Raw genomic sequence first — 20,602 nt, 5'->3', positions numbered from 1 at the left:
TGGGTGACTAATGACCTAGGCAATGGGGCAGAGCACACCCTCAGCAAGCTTGAAGGTAATACCAAACTGGGAGGAGTGACAGACCCACCTGTTACCATTCAGAGGGTCCTCAACAGGCTGGCCAAATGAACTGCCTAGAACTTTATAAAGTTCAACAAAGTTAAGTGCAAAATTCCTTTACTTAGAGGGAACAAACCGGTATTTGCACCAGTATTTACCACCCATCTGGAAAGCAGCTTTGCAGAAAAGGACCTGAGGGTTCTGGTGGCCACCAGGTGGAACGCGAGCCAGCAATTTGCCCTTGCAGCAAAGAAGGCTGATGATATCCTGGGCTGCATTAGGAGGGCTGCCAGCAGCTGGAGGCAGCTGATCCTTCCCCTCTACTCAGCACTCGTGAGGCCACATCTGGAGTGTTGTGCCCAGTTCTCTGTTCCCACTACAAAAGAGATACAGCCATACTGCAGAGTCCAGCAAAGGGCCACTAGGATAACAGAGGGACTGGAGCATCTCTTCTATGAAGAGAGGTTGAGAGAACTAGGACTGTTCAGCCCAGAAAAGAAAAGGCTCAGGAGGATGTTACCAGTGTGCACAAATACCCAGTGGAAGGGAATGAAGAAGAAGGAGCCAGGCTCTTCTCAGCAGTGCTCACTGACAGAACAAGATGCAATGGGCATACATTAAAAAGCAGGAAATTCCACCTTTTTGGGGTTTTGTTTTGGGTTTTTTTTTGTTTGCTTGTTTGGTTTTGTTTTTGGTTTTGGGGGGGGTTGTTGTTTTTTGCTGTTGTTGTTGTTGTTTTGTGGGTGAAAAGACATTGGCACAGGGTGCGCAGAGGTTGTCAAGTCTCCATCTATAGACATATTCTAAGTCTGAGAAAACATGATCCTAGGCAGCCTGGGCACACCTTGCTTTAAGCAAAGGGGATTTGGACTAGATGATCGCAAGAGCTCCTTTCCAATCTCAACCACTCTGTGATTCTGTGAACAAAGACATTAAAGACTTAACCTTTACAGATTTTTTAAAAAAACTTCCAAAGGCAAATTTTTCACTTTTAGGAAAAACCCTCCCCCATCAAACTTCCTCTGTAAAACACCTCAAGAGAGGAAAAATTTGAATACCTCTTTTGTTCTAGTATTAAGTGGAGCTTGCTTTCTGGTTGCCCACTAGTTAAATACCACCCCACCCTTTAGCTCCTGGAATGATGCTGTGCTGCCAGATAATATCAGAACTCCTGTTTCAAGACAAAGCCGGGGGCAGAGTCCTTCTGCCATCTGGTAGCTGCTCTAGCCTGTCACATGGGACATGGCATTCAGTTCTGAGTAGGTCTCCCTGGCCAGGGTGTCAGAGTTGAATATTACAGAATAAGTATTTCTAGCTTTCATATGAAAAGGAACTTGCATCCCTTTGCTTGAAGGACAAATTACTACATCACAGTCTAAAGGCATACCTGCACTGCCTCACTCAGGCAGCAAAGCTTATTTCATGTAAGTAATGAAAAAGAGTTACATGCTTAGCAAGAATAAAAACGCTAAGAAGTTCTAAAACCCAGTAAATGGATGAGGAAAAGAGCTGCTAAACTCCAAGTTGATGTGTTTCTGAGTGCTCTGATGTTGGCTTAACTAAGAATTTTAGCCTTTATTTTGGAGCAAAGATCTCTGGCCCTGCCAAAAAGAGACTAAATTAACTGTGATATCTCTAGAGCCCCAGAATGTGAAAGTAAGTACCTATTACTTTATTTTTTTAAATGTAATAAAACAAAATCTTATTTTTTACTGTGTTCAGCAAACACCCAGTGATGGATGGTTTCCTACACTGATAGTGCTGTGACATGTAAATTGGGCCCGGTGTAGCAGCTGCTACACCTTAGCTCTGCATCCATATGCACACTCCTGGCCTCAGAAAGCACTATTTACATCTGAGGATGTATCAAGTCAACTAAGTGCGAGCAACACTAATACAGCTTTGGCTCATACTGTGTTAACATGATCTATTTAGCCTAATTTGGGAAAGAATTTTAAGTATTACAATCACTATTTTGCGAGAACATATTTTTTTTCTTTCAAGGTGAAAGTGCATGCTCTGAGAAGGATTCTTAAAGATTTGAGAGAAAATGCATCTGATAGCCTGAAGGAACACAGATCAGAACATGCAAATCCCTTCTAGAGGCCTATCCAGTTATGCTGTCTGTTACCGTGCAGCACAGCTCTGTCTCAGTGTAAATCATTAGGAAGTCTTCAGTTTCCTAATTCACTTTATGGTTATGACAGGGCCCAATCCCTCTATTAGATAATGGGCTGACAAATAGCACCCTGGCAGAAACACACCTTGCATGAAAACCTCCATGAAGTTACCAATTTGCCAACACATGCAGTCATTTGTTTCAACAAGAAGAGCACATAGCTAAGAGAATATTTGTGCGCAGAACCAGGTAGAAAATATGAACAGCTTGCTGAGCCAGTAAGCCCTAGTCTGCTGTTTGAGACAACCAAGCTCAGACTGACTGTGCTCCCTACTGTCCAGGAGTCATCCCAGCACCATCCCTCTGCTAAGGTGTTCAATTAACTAACCCAGCACAAAACTGTTCACCTCTTACTGAACCACTTCAGTGTCCCACCCTTCACTGCCAGGGCTATCAACAGCAGGTATGCTGGACCAATAGGTATTTGCTAGTAAATCATCTCTGGCTGCATGGAAATGTCTGTCTCAAACACAAAAGATTGTTGTCTGGCACTGCTTATTCCAGGGGAATTCCTAGATCAGTGTGCAAAGTCTGAAGGGAGGCAGTTTACACTGCCACTGCTTATTCCTAGCTGGTATTAAAGCTCCTTGGACTGTTACATTCCCAGTGCCAAGTCAAAACCAGGCAGGTCTGTGTCCTGGGTTGAAGTATATTCAATCACCATCTTCATGAACTGTTGAAACCAGGTGAGGCAGTGCTCCCTGCCTCCTCCACTCTGGCTTATCTTCTGTTAATGGGCCCATCAGGCCTTATCACGACTCACCATCCCATTGTGAGATGCTCCGCCCAGAGGGAGGAACCAAGCATTCCAGCCTGGATATAAGCTGAGACTCTGAACACCAGAGGGGCGCTTACCCACTGGATTCCCAGAGGACCTGAGCTACCAGACCTTTCTACAGGATCACTGCTTCAGGAAGACCACCTCATCTGGACTGCTTCCATCACTCTGCTCAGGTTGTATTCTGACTCTGTCAGTGGTCTTTTGTATTATTGCATCTATTTTAGTTTACTTTCTTCCTATTAAATTGTATCTCTGACTTGGAGACTCTCATTTGTTTTGCTTTCAAACCACTACAGTCTGCCAAGTAGGGGAAAGTAAAGGTGACATCCACCACCACCCTTTCCCACCTCCCACCACACCACTTTCTGCAGAAACACACCTGTTCTTTCACATTTCTATGTATTTTCTATGCATTGCTTTAGTATTTTGACTCACTCTATCAAGTGTTGCAAAAAAATGGAGAAAATAGCCTCTTTATCATCTAAAGCTTAGGTCACCAGTTAAACTTGACAAATCTTCTCACAGTTTAGTACCACTGAAGACAGTCAGCATATTGATTTTTTAAATAAAATTATAAATGGGTGCTCCCAAGCAGCTCTGGGTATGGGTAATCCTTCCTCATCAGGCAAGAAAGGGGGTAGATCCATTTGCAGTGAAAAATGTTTAAATACTGTGCAAGTAGTTATAAAGAGCAGAATTATAATGGGACAATTCTGTACTACTGCTTTACAGAGAAGATGTAACAAAGAACAATGCAGTGGGTATTAATCATTCAGATCAGTCCAAAAAGTACAAATTTTCCCATAAATTTTTATCATTCTTTCACATGACATTTGGTTACTTGCAGTGCATAATTTCCTTTGATGGAGTTTTTCATTGCAAACTCATTTAATCAAATGTAGTGATAATGGACTTCTTAAATTGACCCACACAGCTCCTCAAAACCAAAGTGTCAGTGCTACACTCTGGAAGACATTGATTTTTTGCCTTTATTAAGGAAGACCATAATGAATAGTGAGTTCAGTGTGGGATTATCCCACACACAAGAGCTGTGATCCTCTCGGAAAAACATCAGCTCCTGGTTTCTCACACCAGACTAAAAGCAGTTCTTACCAACAACCTGTTATTAAATAGTGAAAAGCATTCTGTGTGCTACCTTCTTTAAGTATCTTACAGAGATCATAAACCCCTTGTTTTAATTTCAGACCACTACTGTACTTACCTAGGTCAATAAGAATTGCATGCTGTTGGGAAGTTAGTTGTTTTAGGAGCTCTTTATAAGGTGTGTCCTTTGGTTGTTGTTTACTTGGAAACTGATGTTTAAGATGGTATTGCTCAGCTAGAAACTTCCAGATCTCCCCACGGTGGTGACGTGGTACGCCTGAGCAGAGAAAGCAATTAAACCAGTAACCTCCTGCTGAGGGTTCTGCCATAGTTGAGCTAACAGGATTGAGGAACTGAAGATGCCTATCTGCTACACAGGCAGGCAGATCCCAATTGGCTAACTCTAATGGACCATAGAAGTAGATGAAACTACAGTGCTTTTACTTCCTCAACCAATAAAACACATCAGCACCTTAACATTAGTGATTTAAAGCAGAAAGAAATCCTATGAACTGTCTAAGGTTAATACTTACATCCAGTCTCAGAAGCACTGGAAGAGGCATCAAGAATTGCAATACTTGTCTCTGAAAAATTACATACTTATCTCCCTTTTTTCCATGTAAAATGCACAATAAAGCACTGCAATAGAACTAATTCACACTTTTCACTAATCTAGCAGGGACTCTGATGTTATGAGTACCTTTTAGGAAGGTGGGATGCACACATACCAAAAATGTAAATAGATACAAATGAGATGTTACCTAGAGACTACAACACAAGGCAGATAATCAGACAGCAAGTACTGTATATCAAGTTTTGCTATCTGCTTGCTTAATGACTGGTACACATAAAAAAGTTTTAAAGTTTTAATTTGTTTCTCTTTAAAAAGGGCAGATGCTACGTAACTATTTCATATAAGTAATGATAGCCTTCATTTTTAAACTGTATGTAAAGCTCTGAGAGTAAAATTAATTGAGCACAAGACTATCACTCACTATTAAATCATTTACACAAGAAATCAATGCATTTTCATTTGGGGAAGTCTTCTGTCTAATCCATAATGCACTGGAACCAGATACTACAGTTTGAAGTAACTTAAAGCTTGAAGTTTTTAGGACTGTCTTTTTCTTTTGGTATATGTGTAATATATGGAGGACAATAACAATAGGAGAAATCAAGACTCAGTCAAGCATGCAAGTTACATGGAAAGATAACAAAACATATTGGGATTGGATATTGATAGAAATCTAGACTTAGTCATTTTAAATGGGCAAATTGGTTTAACTTGCTTGGATAATTGCACATAGTCAGGTGCAATATTTAAAATATTAAACTTCCGACAGTGGTTAAATCTTCATACTTCCTTTGCATGTTGGAAAGCTCTTTAAAGAACAACAAAAAGCTTCCTGGAGTAGCCATCTTCACCATTGGTCCATATAGCGCTCAGCCTAAGGCCTTTGGGTCCAACCATGGCAAATGTAACATTGAGTAATAAACAGCCCAATTTCTTAGACTATTTAAAAAACATTCTTAGGTTATACTCCTTTTGCTGCAGTGGAGATAGGGATGGTTGCTCAGTCCTGCAGTTGTGAGGAAGACTGTAAGTGGTGTTTGCAGGGACAAAGTGTTTTTGAACTCAGAGAAAAGGCAGTTGTGCAAAGATACCCGTGTCTACTGTTTGTGGACAGACATAGTACACAGGCTGGAAGAGAGAATTTCCAGAAAACAGTGCAGAGGGCTTCTTCAGTTATTCACACAGTCATTTATTGGCATTATCCAGGATATTTTTTCTTTAATTGTAACTTCTTAATTTATAAAATTAGATTGCAAAAATTGTAATACATTGAGGTAGCATACAACTCTCCTGGAAAGGGCAGATGTTATTTAAAAATGTATGCTGTAGCTCCAGTGATACAACTGCAGCTACCACTGAAAGGGACTGGTACTTGCATTTGCATAAGCATGATGGTAAAAAGTTGTTACTTGTTTTGTCAGCAGCCTGAGGAACAGCACTAGAGACAATATGGTTATAAGGAGTGGTTAAGTGGCCACACTTTTCCTTTTCAGATACAATTTACATGCATTTCAACAACTCAAAAAACAAACTGTTTACCTTGTCCAACAGCAGAGTGTATTTTTTCTACATCAAATTTAATCTTTGACCTTCCAGGTGTACTCAACATTTTTTCCCAAATCAAAGTTACATCTTTTAAGCATGGTGTGATTTCTTCATAGTCAAGTTTCAGGCGTCTGTTCTGCAAGTTGTTTTCAGATGCTAAAAAGTGATATAATGAATGTAGCAGTTAATATTGTTTACTATTTGTAAAAGGGATTAATTTAACTTACAACTCTCTCGTCCTATCCACCTGAAACATTTCATATGTAAAATTTCATGATTCTGGGGTTGAATCAGTTTGTTTGGTTTTTTAAAGATATTATATGCAATATTAACTGTGTTTGGCCAGTTAAATTGAACTCCCTACTCCTAATCAAAAGATGATTGCTTCATTCATGAAGAAACATGAGAGACAATGACTAATGAAATAAGCGTAAGATTTTAATAACAGGAATTTTAATTTTCCCAGCTCTTCAGTGCAGAAGATTTTCAGCAAATAAAAACACAAACCCAATTTAGTCATCTATTTGTTATGCATACAGGCCCATAATAGTAATGACAAAGTAAAAAGAATAGCTGGCAAAGCATCAAAAAACCATGGCAGAAATGAAAATGATTCTGCAGCTGAGCGTAATTCCAAAGTTTAGAAGTAGAGCAAGAATTTCCAAAGGAGTCTTGGTAAAGCTATTAAGTTTTTTTTCCTGTGGGGCATTTTAGTACTATAATGTGCCTGGAAAACAAGATTTATTAATGTTAATCATGTAAACTAAATAATAAAACATGTTTTGTGACAGTGGATGAATTTGTGCAGGTAATAAGACTGAAAAAATAGAAGAGGAGAAAAATAGTAGTTCATATGAGATACAGATATGTCAGTCATCTATTCCTAAAAGGATGAAGTGAAGAAAGAGAATGCTATAAGGAAACCAAGATGAAGCTACAAAGACAGCACTAAGGAGCAACAAACAGTGGGAAATTTATGGAGAAATTAACAAAATAGGTTTTAGTTTTTTAACTAGGCTGTAATGTGGCTGAGTACTCAATGCGCCTAGTTGCAGGACAAGAACAGCTCTCTACTTGCAAAAAATGAGCAGAACAAAAGTTCAAAATACATAAAAGTCTGGAAAGGTTCTATAGTATTAAACAAAAATTAAAAGGCAATTCTCCTACAAATAACATGATTTGAAACTATGTTTATGAAATAGTGTATCATGAAGTGACCATGTTTTTTTAATTAATTTTCCCCAATATATGTATAGTACTTCTTTGTTATGATGATGCATTACTGTAATGTTATAAGATACTCTTATTTTGAGGACATTTTGCCATATATCACAAGCCTGCTGCTACTTTTGAGGATTTCACAGTGTGAACTCATAGAATCACTCCTGTCCATTTCAGTCTTGAGACAATCTATGTTAAAATGTTATTATATTATCTTTTGATAATTTAACTCTCCATTATTTGTATTTTCAACTCCTTTATATAAATTTAATAAACAGTTAAACATTGCCTGACATTTACATTGCATAATGACACACTAAACTCAGCTTGTTCTGAGATATGTATCTGCAATTAAGGTTTCTTAGATTATTGAATTCTGACAGTCAAAAAGGGTTATCTTGCCCTGTACTCCCACTCACTACACAAGCTTCTAGATTTTAAAAACTGGTAAGAACTGTTTATATCTGGGAAGTGCACCTCCACAACCTCTAGCTGCTTTCACACGTGAATGACTTTATTCAATGAGTTTATTCATCTGAGTTGTGAGGTTACCTAAGTGTTTGCAAGATTTGGACCTCAGAATGTTTCATTTTTAATTCAGTGATTACTACAGATACATGAAATACATGCACTCATAGTTTTATTATAGCTGTGTGTTCACACTGAAAGTAATTCAGTCTATCTAAACTATTTGTCAACTTCTCCACATTTTTGTCAGGTCAAAACCAACACATTCATAAATCAGAATATTAAAAACCTTAAAACACAGATGGTATTGTATGAATCTAACTAAAAAAAGGCCATTTAAATGTCAGCTTATAGGAAAACAAACTTGGGAGAAATCTTTTAATGTTTCCTCTTCTACAAACAAATGCTTTCTGGTACTTGGCAACTTTTCAGACTTTTATGCTTTATTCAGTCTTCTTATGCTATGTGCAAAAATGTGATGTGTAAGGACTGAGGTGAGACTGTGCCTTTATCAACAAGCTTATTTAAATCCTGACACTGCCCAATTCCCAATATCACACATAAGCACTACTAGTAAAGATGCTGTGCTCACTGCAGCACAGTCATCTGCTGTTTTCCAGTATTGTCTCACCATCTGAGCTCTTCATGCAGCAGCTACCTAGGACAACTTCCTCATCCCACAGGGCATACATAGCACAGCACAGCTGGGCCTTCAATTCTGCCAACAGTCACCTCATTCATTCACTAACTAGCTTTCTAGACATGCTCATCTTAACGTATGTGTGACGGTTTTGCAATTTTTTTTTTGGGGCAGACAGAATTGGAGCATAGTTAAACTTGCGAAAATGTGCATGGATATTAATGACCTGCACCTGCGAAAAATTTGACTTCAGGCTGTAGATTCAGATAATTTAAATACAAGAGAAATAAAAAAAAAAAATCAGGAGTATAAATACACAAAACAGAAAAAATTTATTTCTAAGTGCCATAAAAAAGTTACAGAAGCTCATTTAAAACAGCACTGTTCTAAGCTTGAAGAGATTGTATAAATCATTTCTCTAAGTACCTCTTCTCCAGATGGTCTCAGCCTCTGGCTAAGGACACTGTATATCTGGTATCCATTGCCATATTTTATTTTACTGGATTAGCTAATACATTGCTGGGAACATGCTTGTCATCTCTGGGGTTCTTAGGAAACTTGGGTGTCAGGTGTATTTCAGATAGGGTTGAAATAGGAGAGCTACACTGCTGGGAATAAACAGCCTACAGGTGGGTTAAGCGCTTTGGCAGGCCATATCCAATATCTAAGAGGTGTTTTGTCTTTGCAGCCATGTGGCTTAGCCTGAATTTAAAGAAGGATTTCATGTTTGGTGTACTGAACTTTTCATACAGCTGGTCCTCTCTCTGCACACTTCTTGGAAGTCAATCCTTCCTCAAGTTTAGAAAAGAAAAATAAATATTGTCATTTTCATGCTAGGTACCTCCCCTTTTGAGGGTTCAGGTGCCCACTCCCTTTCTGAACATCTAAAATCACCCAGATAAAAATTTCTGTTGTCATCATTCATATTATCAGAGGAGCAGCTCTCAAAGGCAACCACTTGCGGTTCTGCATACAGCTGTTCTTTATGTGTAAAACTTGCCACCAAAATGGATTTGTTACAGCTAAGTCATTCACAGAAAAACTGTGATTAAGAACAACTGCAAATTACAGTTTCTCAAGTTCCTTCTCCTCACCCTTTGGACTGAACTAAGTCGCTACCACTCTACAGAAACCTTGCCTGCACAGTGTGGGTACTACTGCAGGAACCCATAGTTTCAAGCCCACAACAACCTCTTTAAGAACTTCCTTTGAGCCTCAAGACCGGCTAAACACAACGTTGAAATGACTAATACTTAGACAAGGACCTGTGGATGTGAATGTAGAAAAGAATTCAGTTCATTATACTGATCATGCTGAATTCCTTGTGAGAGCTTCTAAAACCAGCCTAAAAAACCCCAGCCATGGTAAAGAGAGTGTCTCTTCAGATCAAGTAAACAAATAATAAGGTGAAGTAATAAAAAAAATGATCATCTGTTGTCACCTACACTAATGAGTGCTGAGGGAGATGTTACTAATCTGACTTACCACTGTGTTACTAGAATGTTTCATTAAGGCTTGGTGCAGTCCACCACAAAGGCCACAGAAAACAAAAAGGTGAATTTGTATTGCAATAGGGTATAGTACTCAAGAACTTCACAAACCTTGTAACTTCTGGTTTTCTTTCTCCATTCTGAGGAGCAGTATCTGCTGAATGATGGCTTTCTTCCACAGTTCACGAAGCTCATGGGGTGTCCGTTTCCTTTCTTCTTTCACTGGCCCAAAGGGACCATCTTCACACACTGGCTCCAATGGGGATCTGGGTGGAAGATCTCCCAGTTCACAGTAATCTTTAAAAAAGAGAGGCTGTTGTTAACTACTTGGATGTCATAGTGACAGGTGAATGGACACAATTTGAAAGATTGAACATATATATAGATACACACATCTACACACTAACTCATGTATCCATAGATAGATAGATAGATAGATAGATTGATAAGAGGTAGCAATGCCAAGCAAGGTTTCCCAAATGACAGTTTCAAGCACTTAAAAGCTGCTTCAGAATAATTTTTTTCTATAACCTGGTAAAAATGTTGTACCACACACCAAGACCACGTCTTGCTAATTACAATTTGCACGCAGAGAACTGAAAGGGAAAGGCAAGTTTGAGAAATTACAAAAACATAACCTACAGCTGAAACGTGGCATGACTCAAATAGCAGATAAAATCAAATACAGCACCCACATAATTTGAAGAATAATCTCTAAAGCATGTTTAACAAAGGAAACACACGCCCTTAGCTGCACAAATACACCACCACCTAAGGCCATGCAATGGGATGATTACCAGTTCTTAAAGTAAATAGGCAGTAAAAGAGACAGGCCCTTAAGACATTTTACTTCTCATTTTTAACTGTATCATAACCTTCTGCACTTTTTCTTTTGGCTTCAGCTGGCCTACCACAAAATATATCATTTTGTCAAGCATGCAAGGTAATTCTAAGACTGAAAACGTTACGAAAAGAAATGAACATTAAATAAATCTCAGGCAAATTGAAAAATAATTTATTTTTAGGGAAAGGATATATATATAACATTGTTTAAAATCAAGTAATCAATGTAAGAAGCACAAGCTGTTATACTTTGTTTTCTTAATACCTGCTGTAGTGTCACTTAATTTTATTGTTTTATACAGCTTCTCTGGAGGCTCAGTAGTATTTGACAAAACCTGTATCTAGAAGAAAAATTACTCAATTCACCAACTTTAAAATGAATGGTCAAAACAAGCAATCTCTTCCTACCAAATCTCAAATGGAAGGCCATCAAACAGCACTTCTTCACCCAACCAGGATGGCTATGAAATGGCTCCCTGAGCAATACATGCAGGACAGTGCTTTAAAGTTAGTGCAACAAAACCCACTCACAGACTCGCCAGCCAAGGACAAGTCCATCTGTGTGTGCTATTTCAAACAGCCCCTGCAGAAGGAGCATTCCTGAAGCAATTATTCTGATTGCAGCTCAGTGGTCCACTTTATCATTGTCCAGCATGGTGGTAAAGATTAAACACACACTTCTTCTCATCTCTTCAAATTTAACAAAAAAGGAAGGTTTTCCCCCCCCTTTAAGTTCTGCCCAGACTGTCACTCCACTTTGACTCATGCAGTTCATACTCAGCTATTCTTTCCTTGTTTGTTCGAAGGCAGTCACACAACTGAGCTCCAATGACTAAGAATGGAAATGTTCACAGCTGCTCACTTCTGCTTTTCTAAGTCTTGCCACTGTCAATCTTCTCCTCCCAAAGAGTCAGAGAGAAGTACAGTGGCTCCAAATACCACCCATTTCCTTATACAACATTTATTTGCTTGCCACCAGAAAGTCTAGGGCTAAAATATACATATAAAAATGAGTGCAACATTTTCAGCTAGCAGAATAATTTAAACATTTACAACCTTGCACTCTGGATATAGGTGTGGATACCCACACTTCTGGTATCTACAGCATTTCAAAGAGCAATGAACATCATGGGAATGAGAATTAGGCAAAGGTCAAATATTTGACACTTTAATGGCTATCACCATTTTTGCAAAGAAAACAGGAAAACTGACACTGATATGAAAACTGACAGATGGACTCAGAAATACAGCAAGTATCAATACAATGAAGAGACTGTCTTATATGATTTAAAATAAAGTGGGAAATATTAATCTTTTTTCTTTTCAGGTAAACAGAAAGACATCAATGGGCTAAGATCTGTAATTATGAAAGAGATACAAGTAAATGTCAGCACATAGAGAAGATATACACACACTCAATAATTTTCAGTTTGTATTGACCATGAAAGGAAAATTATTTTTATTTGATTGCTGGTTTTGATGCAATTGTTGGTTTTGATGCACATGCTTTACTGTCAACAATATTATGTACATTTTTATGTAGAATTTCTAAATATAGTAGCTTTGATCCCAATTTTCCTTAGTGCATATTAAGAAATATTTAGAGGGAAATGGTCTTAAGGATAATGCTGGTAAAATTCACTTAATTTGCTTGAATAAAATAATTAAGAAACAAAAAGACAATCTTCAAGGGAAGTTTTTAATTTCCTCTAAGGCTGCATAGAATAATGAGACCATAAGAAAGAGGAATCAACAGAAGTGGTCACCATACACCAATGCAAAAAAGTAGAAGTTATCCGGATAAGACACCCCTTATCTATTGCACACAGTCTGTGGTCTGTTCACATCTTACATTCACGTTCCGTTCTCATAGCATCCAATATGGAATCCAGGCACATCCTGGGGGAAACAAGTCTCTTCTACATATCCTCCCAGTGGTTTATATACCTCTTTTAGAGTCAGATGTATATTCTGATTTTATGTATGCATATATGCACTAATATGTTAGAAAATAATAGACTATGTCCAGATACAGTTTATGGCTGCCTACTTGCTAAAAAGCCCTAAACCCAAAAAACTCCTATCTGGCAAAACACATACAAGGAAATGGATTAAACCCACTGCACTCCTAAAGCAAGAATGAACACATTCCACATCCAGAATCTTCCTGTCTTTAATGTACACATCCTGCTTCCTCAGGACAAATTTTAGGGACTGGTCTTCAAGTACCAAATTCACAAGTTGATCAGAGACATTACTCGTCGTTCTCCAGTGAGCATAAAGTGGCAACACCTGAACTACTGCAAAGCATTAATTATTGAAGACCATGGTCCTGCTTCCATTTAGGCTGAAAATTTCCCATCTGTTGCTGACTAATCTGATAAAATCAGTACTCATTAAAAGAAATAATGCTTAAGACTATAAAAGAAAACCAAAAGGTTACAAAATTCTAAAAGCTGAGCAATTATGATTATCAACCCTACCTCTAATGCTTCTGTGAAGAATCCTAGGATTGATTTTGCCTTCCAAACTGCAGCTCCTTTTCTACTTTTTCTTTTGCTTCTTATCACTTGTGGACATTTAACAGAAAGTCTAAAGTCTACTCTGATAAAGTTCAACACATTCAAAAGCTGCCTTCCTTCCTGTCTGCACACTGGCATGAGGCAAGATTTACATTATGAAGAACCTGTTTAGCTGCTCAGGTGGCCTGCTGGAAGTCTGCAGAGTTGCATCAGCTGTTTGGCTGGTAAAGGAGGGAGGAAGGTGGAATGTGAAGGTAATCCCTCAAAGCAAAGTAAGAAACTCAGACATTTGAAAAGTCAGCACTAACCCATGTCCAAGAAAACACAAGGTGAGAGATAGACATGCCACCCAGCTTCCAGATCCAGAACAGACAAGAGCAGAAATACTGTGACAAGGAACTGAGTATTGCATTGTTACGCACCAGAGATCTGGGGGACAGCAGGGAAAGTAAAGCTAAACAGTAGAGTGATTCAACTGCACGTAACTGGGAGCTCACATTCCACTGAACCAAACTGCCATGTGTTAAATTCCAAGCAATGGGCAGCCTTCAGAACTTTTATGAGATTAGTAGGTGCACTTAAACAGGATCTGACTGCTTCAGCACACACTGAAAGATTGCTTCCCTGTTCATCTGCCAACTTAGTCAGCTTTTGTTGACTCCTAGTCCACGTTTGACCTGACCCTAACTCCTTTCAAATATTTTGCTTCTTTTGCTTCCGTATAAAATTCTGCCTCCAGACATGCTACTCCTACAAGCCTATTGCACTTCTGTTCTCTAAGGTTCAGGATTTGGCAAGTTGACTCAACAACTGTAAATATATTTGATCAATGGTAATTTTATGGTAATTTTCCATTTGAGCTTCATACTTGGACTATGCTTCAGAACTATTCTGCACAATGGAATTTTACAAGTCTGTGGGCCAAACCCAAGGATTCCCTGAGAAACTGCACTTCACTGGGAAAACCACCATCTTTCCTAGCCTTGTGAGAACTTCTTGAAGGTACTGAATTGCAGATGACACTGCTCATGAACCAGATGGAAATGTTGCCCAAATATTCTAGCACATCCATATGTACCTCAAAAGCACTCCTCTTCTGCTTCCACTACTTGTAAGACCCAATAAAGGACAAGGCCAGTAGGAACAATGGACTGAGATGGAATTTGTACAGCTCATCAATTTGTTTATACTCAGGTGTTGGCTTCACATGGCAGTGCTTCAACCCTAAGATGCAGAGTATCTCTACACTCCAAAAGGATCAACAAATGCATTACACAAATCTCTTATGTGGAAAGATGACACAAGAAAACAAACTACAAAATATTAAGAATGAAGTACCATAATATATTACTACCAGGGACCACACTAAAGAGTCTGTACATGGAAAGATGGTGAATGACCTCAGTAGTGATTAAAACAGACAATATCTGATCAGAAATGATATGAACAGGGATATTTCATTTGTAAATCACTAAGAAAAAATTAGTTTCTCAAATGTTTTCCTAATCAATCCACCTTAGTATTTAACAAGTTTTAAGTGATAAACAACCTAAAAGCCTAAATTTAAAAAACATTCTTTCAGAAGCACTTCATCTAACCAACCTCAACTATCAAAACCAAGACAACAAGATTCATCTTTGACTAGAAACTCCAATGCTTCAAGTAGAAAGGAAGGGCTCATAGGGAGGAGGCTCAATAATAATGCATTACCACCATCCTCACTATGGAATTGTTTACACGTGGCTCTCTACATGTAGTGTTTACCACTGATATCCACTCTCTGGGGTTAAAAAGTCGACAAGATACGATAAGAATGTGGATGGAAGAATCCATTAAGCCTTTTATTTACTGGATTGTATTGTTTTTCTTTGTTGCATTTTAAAACCTTACAAAATTCATCTTGGCAAACAAGAGAACTTCACAGTCATTTAAGATTCAATTGCCAAAAGGAAAGACATCAACAACATCCTTAGTTTTCTTCAGATCTTCCGTTCAGGCAGTGCAACACCTTCTTTCACACATGGTACAGAAATAAAGAGGAACGAAAATTTCTATAACCAAGGATATAATAGTCCTAATATTTTAGACAACTGCCTGGAATATTTAACATCATAACCAGATGTAGTAAAATGACCAGGATCCTTCTGTAATCAGAAAGTTTCAGATGCAGAATCACAAGAAGCAACAAGTTCTTCTAATCTGACATACAACTTAAAGCAATGGCTGAAGGAGGAACTCTTGAAAAATTGTGTATTTCAACACTGTTGATTAAAATCAGTTCTGAAGGATGCTTTGGACTTTGCTTTTCTTTTAAAGCCAAGACTTCTTAAAAAGTACTGACTACCTCCAAATTAACCTCATTTGCTAATATTGTCAGTTCCTGAGAAAAGAATGCCCTGATATTTCAATGGGCACAGAAGCCATCAAACGTTAACCATGTACGTACTGGTTGTAGACAAACTTCTGTGCTGCAAAACAAGATTTAGCACATATTTGCTCTGAAAGAAACAGAACTGAGTAATCAGTTATAACCAACTGGCTTTAATTAATAATTACTGTGTTGCTAAAACATTATTGGCAAACACATTACTCATAATTTACACCCCATAAACACTCTAAGCACAGAATGCTAAAGCAACAGTTTATAATATTTGTGATGCTACTGCAAAATTATTTTTAAATAATCAAGAAATATAGCCCACACCACAAAGCACATAAACAGCTAGATAGGTGTTAACTGAGTTGGTTTCAAGAATAACAGTTATTCAAATTCAAACTTTTCTTCAGCACTTAGGATTTAAGTTTGCCACCTCTATCTGACAGGCTGAAACCAAATTATTTTAGTTAATGAATCAAGTTCATTTTCCTGTACAGAGACACCTGTGCTTTCTAAACCATTTTTTTCTGCAACTCAAGCTCTAAAATGAAATGTAGTTGATTTTTTAATCTGAATTAATTTGTTGGCTACTGCTAAGTGATACAAGCATCTCATTGCTCTGAATTTCAACTTCTTTCACTGTTCAACAGGTAACTTCATCATACATTGCCCACGTTAAAACAAATCACCCATTCTCCAACCTAAAACTGACATAGCTGTAACAAAAAATCTTGTTGTCTACTTCCAACACACCTCCCTCAGCAAGAAAGCTTCAACAAGCACCACTACTTTCCTACCATTTCCTTCAAAAACTATTCACACCCCCCTTAAATCCAGCAATTGGCTTGACTGCGCTGGGAGATTCTGGCAATCTGCAAAATAGTTCTCCTACTATGACCAATTCTGAACAGTCAATATGTGAAAACTGTAGTGAAAATTGTTCACTACACAGAGATTTGTAGATGCTTAATAAATGTAAATGAATATCTTGCTGCACTGCAGTGCAAGGTGAAGTTTCATTATCAGTCTACACTGATTCAGGGATGGTCCTGCTGCTGAGCAGAGTAAGGGCACCCACCCTCACCTTCCAGACACCTGTCGCTGCCTGCTCTATTGCTTGTGTAATACTGTGAATGGGACTAGAAAACTGATCCAGCTGAAAATTGGAGCCTTTGAGTGTGCCCATACTTCATCTGGTTTTAAATGATCACTGAGTTGTTGTTCTCTTCACCTTTTTACCAGCGAACAGAGAACTGAAGGCACTAGCACAGCCAAAAAAATGTGGCTCTTGAGTGATGCTACAGAAGCAGGAACATCTGCCTACAAGTAGGGTGGGGAGGTATAAAGGCAAAAATCTAGTAACTGAGGAAACACATTTATTACTTAGAATGTTTAGGACAGTGAGTAGGAGAAACAGAGTTTTATTTAAAAAATAATAAAAACCTTCTTTCAAAATAAATGCAGTATTGTAACAGATCAAAGCGTGATCCATTTTGAAAGGAGACACTGCTTCCCTTTTTCCATCTCTCTACTTTGCAAGATTCAACACTCATTACATTCCCACAAATAAACAACAAAAATGAAATTCTGAGGATGAGACCCTGTGTCTGAAGGTGCCAGTGAGAGAAACGTTGCCCCCTGGTGCTCCACACCACTCGCAGCATCACAGCCGTTCAGGGGAAGCAGCTAACTGCAGGAGTTGAGGCTGGAGAATTTGAACAGCAGCTTGCTACAATGGAACTAACATAATTCAACACTCCATCCTCCAGCTACCAGCTGTGAAGTATTAGAAGTCTCTACAGATCATTTCACCCATGTAGAATTTTCTTTCTAGGTCCTCAAACTGGAGATCAGCCTCATCTTCAGGCTCACCAGGGATCACCTGGCTCTCCTGTCAGGGAGCAAATTGCATAATAGTTCTCTGATGTGCTTAATTGTAAATTTATGTACAGAAGGAGGGACAAATACTGGGGGAAGGGGAAAGTGGCAGCACCAAAAAGCAGGAAGTGGCTGGAAAAGGACATGTATGTGGGGCTTTGCTCCCACAACAAACCAAAGTAATGGTTTCTATACAAGGCTTTGTGTTGCCTCAGAGTGCTTGCCTTGCTACATTAGTCCAATCATCAGGCAAGGCAGGAATCTCAACGGGCAAGAAAAAAATGGCTTTTGAACATATCTATTTGCAGTATTTTTATTCTACTGATTTAGGACTGGATACCCTCCTTAATGTATAGCAAATCCTTCCTTTTAAATAATGATGTCTGCAATACAAGCTGTGCTCTCTGCCTGGTAATTCACGATGCAACCCCCAAAGCATAGCCAGCAACCATTTTGCACCACCTGAGCTACAGAAAATGAAGTTTTAGCTCAAACTATTTATGAGCACTTCCTAAAGAATTAAAGGATTCAGAAGTGCAAGACAGTGGGATTCATTGCTGTTTAAACTGTTCAAGCTTGAAGTGGAAACTCAGGATATCAGACTTTTATCAAGTTCAGTACCTCAAAAGAGTAAGATCAGAATTTCAGCAAAAGCTATGTACCAGTTGTCTGGGGTTTCTTTTTTTTCTTTTTTTAAACTTTTAGTAAATACACCTTCATATCCTGCTCTGTTAACCACACAGAGAGCAGCAATGAACATGGTGCATCCTGAGATTGAGCTCACCACCTGCCTATACAAAAGTAACCACAAATGTCAGAGCCTAGGTTTTTCTGTGAGTATAAAGCTTAAAGCTGTCTCTAGTTCTTGTGACAACTTACACATCCTTATGTGCAATTTACTCATTACAACCCAGAGAAATTACAGCCACAGAGCAGTTTCATTTTGTTGACAATGCCTGGCCACATGTGGTCAAAGTGATGCACAATTCAGGCACCCTGGTGGATTTTACCTTTAACACAAAGTTAAGCAAAGCAGCCTAGGCTAAACTTGAAAAACTGTATCATCTCTGAGTCGCAGAGATCTGGGTCTCTTGGCTGACTGACTTACTAGCTTTTAAACACACCCCTTTTCCAGCTTTTTTTCTTACTCCTCTCCTGCAGGTTACCCTGTATTAGGGTGTTGACCATGGCACCTGAAGGGAGAAACTGGTCAGTGGAGTCTGTGTCTATAAAGGGAAACCCATAAATCACAGATGTTCCCTTATTTCCCTCCCTTCATGCTTACTTTTGCAGAACATGACAAAGCATGTTATCTTTAAAACCTCCTTTGTCCTGTGTCGAATTTGGCTGAAATTGATCTTTTGGTGATACATCAGCTGTTTGTACAAGTTAAAGGAAATCAGTCTAAAAAGAGTGAGAAAAACTTAGAAAAAGACAGAATATGAAAGAAAAACAAGATGATGAATGACAGGTAGTTACATTTACTTTGGAACTAGAGGGGCTTTTTAGTTAACTGTGGCGTTGGGTCCAATGTAAGACCAGCTGTACAGCAGCTCTCTTCAAGGCTACAGAGACTGGATAACAAATGTGTATCCTTCACTGCCAGAAATGTTCCAGGAGATGCATAGAAGTTCAAATAGAAAAACCCAATATTTGCTCTAAATTATTAAAAAACCCCGCTGACTCTTGAGTTTTCTTCTGGTCATAAGTTGAGTATATACTGTGAAATGAAAAAGAAAATGAATGAAGAAAAAAGGCCAAATATTTTAAATTACTGCTCCTATTAATAGCACATCCTGTTTTCCATTTTGGCCGCACTTGTTTCCCAAACTATTCTGCTTACCCAGCTGTAGGTTGTTAAGATTGTATCTTGCAGCTATTATGTCTCAGAGGAAATGCTTGGGTAGGCAATTTAGGCGGATTTTATTTTCCTATTTAATACGGGAAGGTTTTGTGGCTTTCAAAAACAAGTAAGACTATTTCCAGACACAAAGAGATGCATCGAACCTGTAAAAATAGAAGTTTCATATAACAGCCCTTCACATGCCTTAAAGTACAACAGAGCATTTCACATGTACATCCACCTGACATGCCCCTGAGATCACTTCAGTTTGACATACACTAAATTTTAGAGGCATCTGTACCCATATGCAGCTTACCTCACTGTCACTCAAATTACATTGCAAGCAGCGCATTAATGATAGAAACACTTCTGTTATGTGCCTACTCCAGTTATCAAGGTCTACTTTAAGATGCAAGAAAAACATCTCAGTGACATTAGGATGGTTATTTTTTACTTCATTTACTATAAGGTACTGTTCCTTTCTGTTTCCTTACACTTTTTCTTATTTCTCATACAATGGCCTTAGAGGCAAGTAAGAAGTTATAGCTTACAAAGCTCATGCTGTGACATTCAAACTTTAGTGAGCCAGATGATTTTCTCAGGCATTCTTGGCCCCAGCACGTCCTGTACTATCTGGCTTACATAAAGTGAATGCACAAAATTATGCACATACATGATTATGCACCGTGGTTTTCTTCTAGTCTGTGGTTCTTCAGCTCTAAAGAATTTCACAAAATAATTATGGAACAGTGGATAATTATGACTCAAGTGACAAATGTCACAGACTGGAGCAGCATACATGAGGACAAAGTATGCACTACAGAAATAAACTGAGATCATAAAAGAAAAGTAATTCCTGCTGGTACACCTGGATTTTTCTAGTTTGTAGGTCTGTACTCCACTCAGAAAGATGAAATAGAAGCATCTCTTTTCTTCGGAGCAATACTTGGTGATGCATTTTTTCCCCAGAGCTCTTTAAAATAGTATACACAAAATTTTTTTTTCCTCTGGTTAGTTAACATGAGACAATAGGAACAGCTTACAAACATATGAAGCTGAAAAGTAAAAACTCAACAG

At 38.4% G+C, this 20,602-nt stretch overlaps 1 protein-coding gene across 7 annotated transcripts in view; it reads right to left on the bottom strand.

Annotated features, from left to right (window-relative positions):
- Nucleotides 1-20,602, bottom strand: part of TBC1D1 (TBC1 domain family member 1) — a 105,343-nt gene that overhangs the window by 13,049 nt on the left and 71,692 nt on the right. For 6 of the 7 annotated variants that reach the window (XM_066185606.1, XM_066185602.1, XM_066185603.1 and 3 more), the window contains 3 exons: nt 10,174-10,359; nt 6,238-6,399; nt 4,243-4,401 (listed from right to left, as the gene is read on the bottom strand). In XM_066185606.1, the coding sequence (XP_066041703.1) occupies nt 4,243-4,401; nt 6,238-6,399; nt 10,174-10,359 (507 nt within the window). Of the gene's footprint in view, nt 1-4,242; nt 4,402-6,237; nt 6,400-10,173; nt 10,360-13,388; nt 13,519-20,602 lie in introns of those variants that run through there. The other variant, XM_066185605.1, reaches the window with a different exon arrangement.

This window comes from Chamaea fasciata, unplaced genomic scaffold (assembly GCF_029207755.1).
Source record: "Chamaea fasciata isolate MVZ Bird 193981 ecotype frontalis unplaced genomic scaffold, bChaFas1.0.hap1 SCAF_6, whole genome shotgun sequence".
In the NCBI taxonomy this organism is placed as follows: domain Eukaryota; kingdom Metazoa; phylum Chordata; class Aves; order Passeriformes; family Sylviidae; genus Chamaea; species Chamaea fasciata.
The sequence above is the reverse complement of the archived record's forward strand: the minus strand, read 5'-3'. Positions and strand labels throughout refer to the sequence as shown.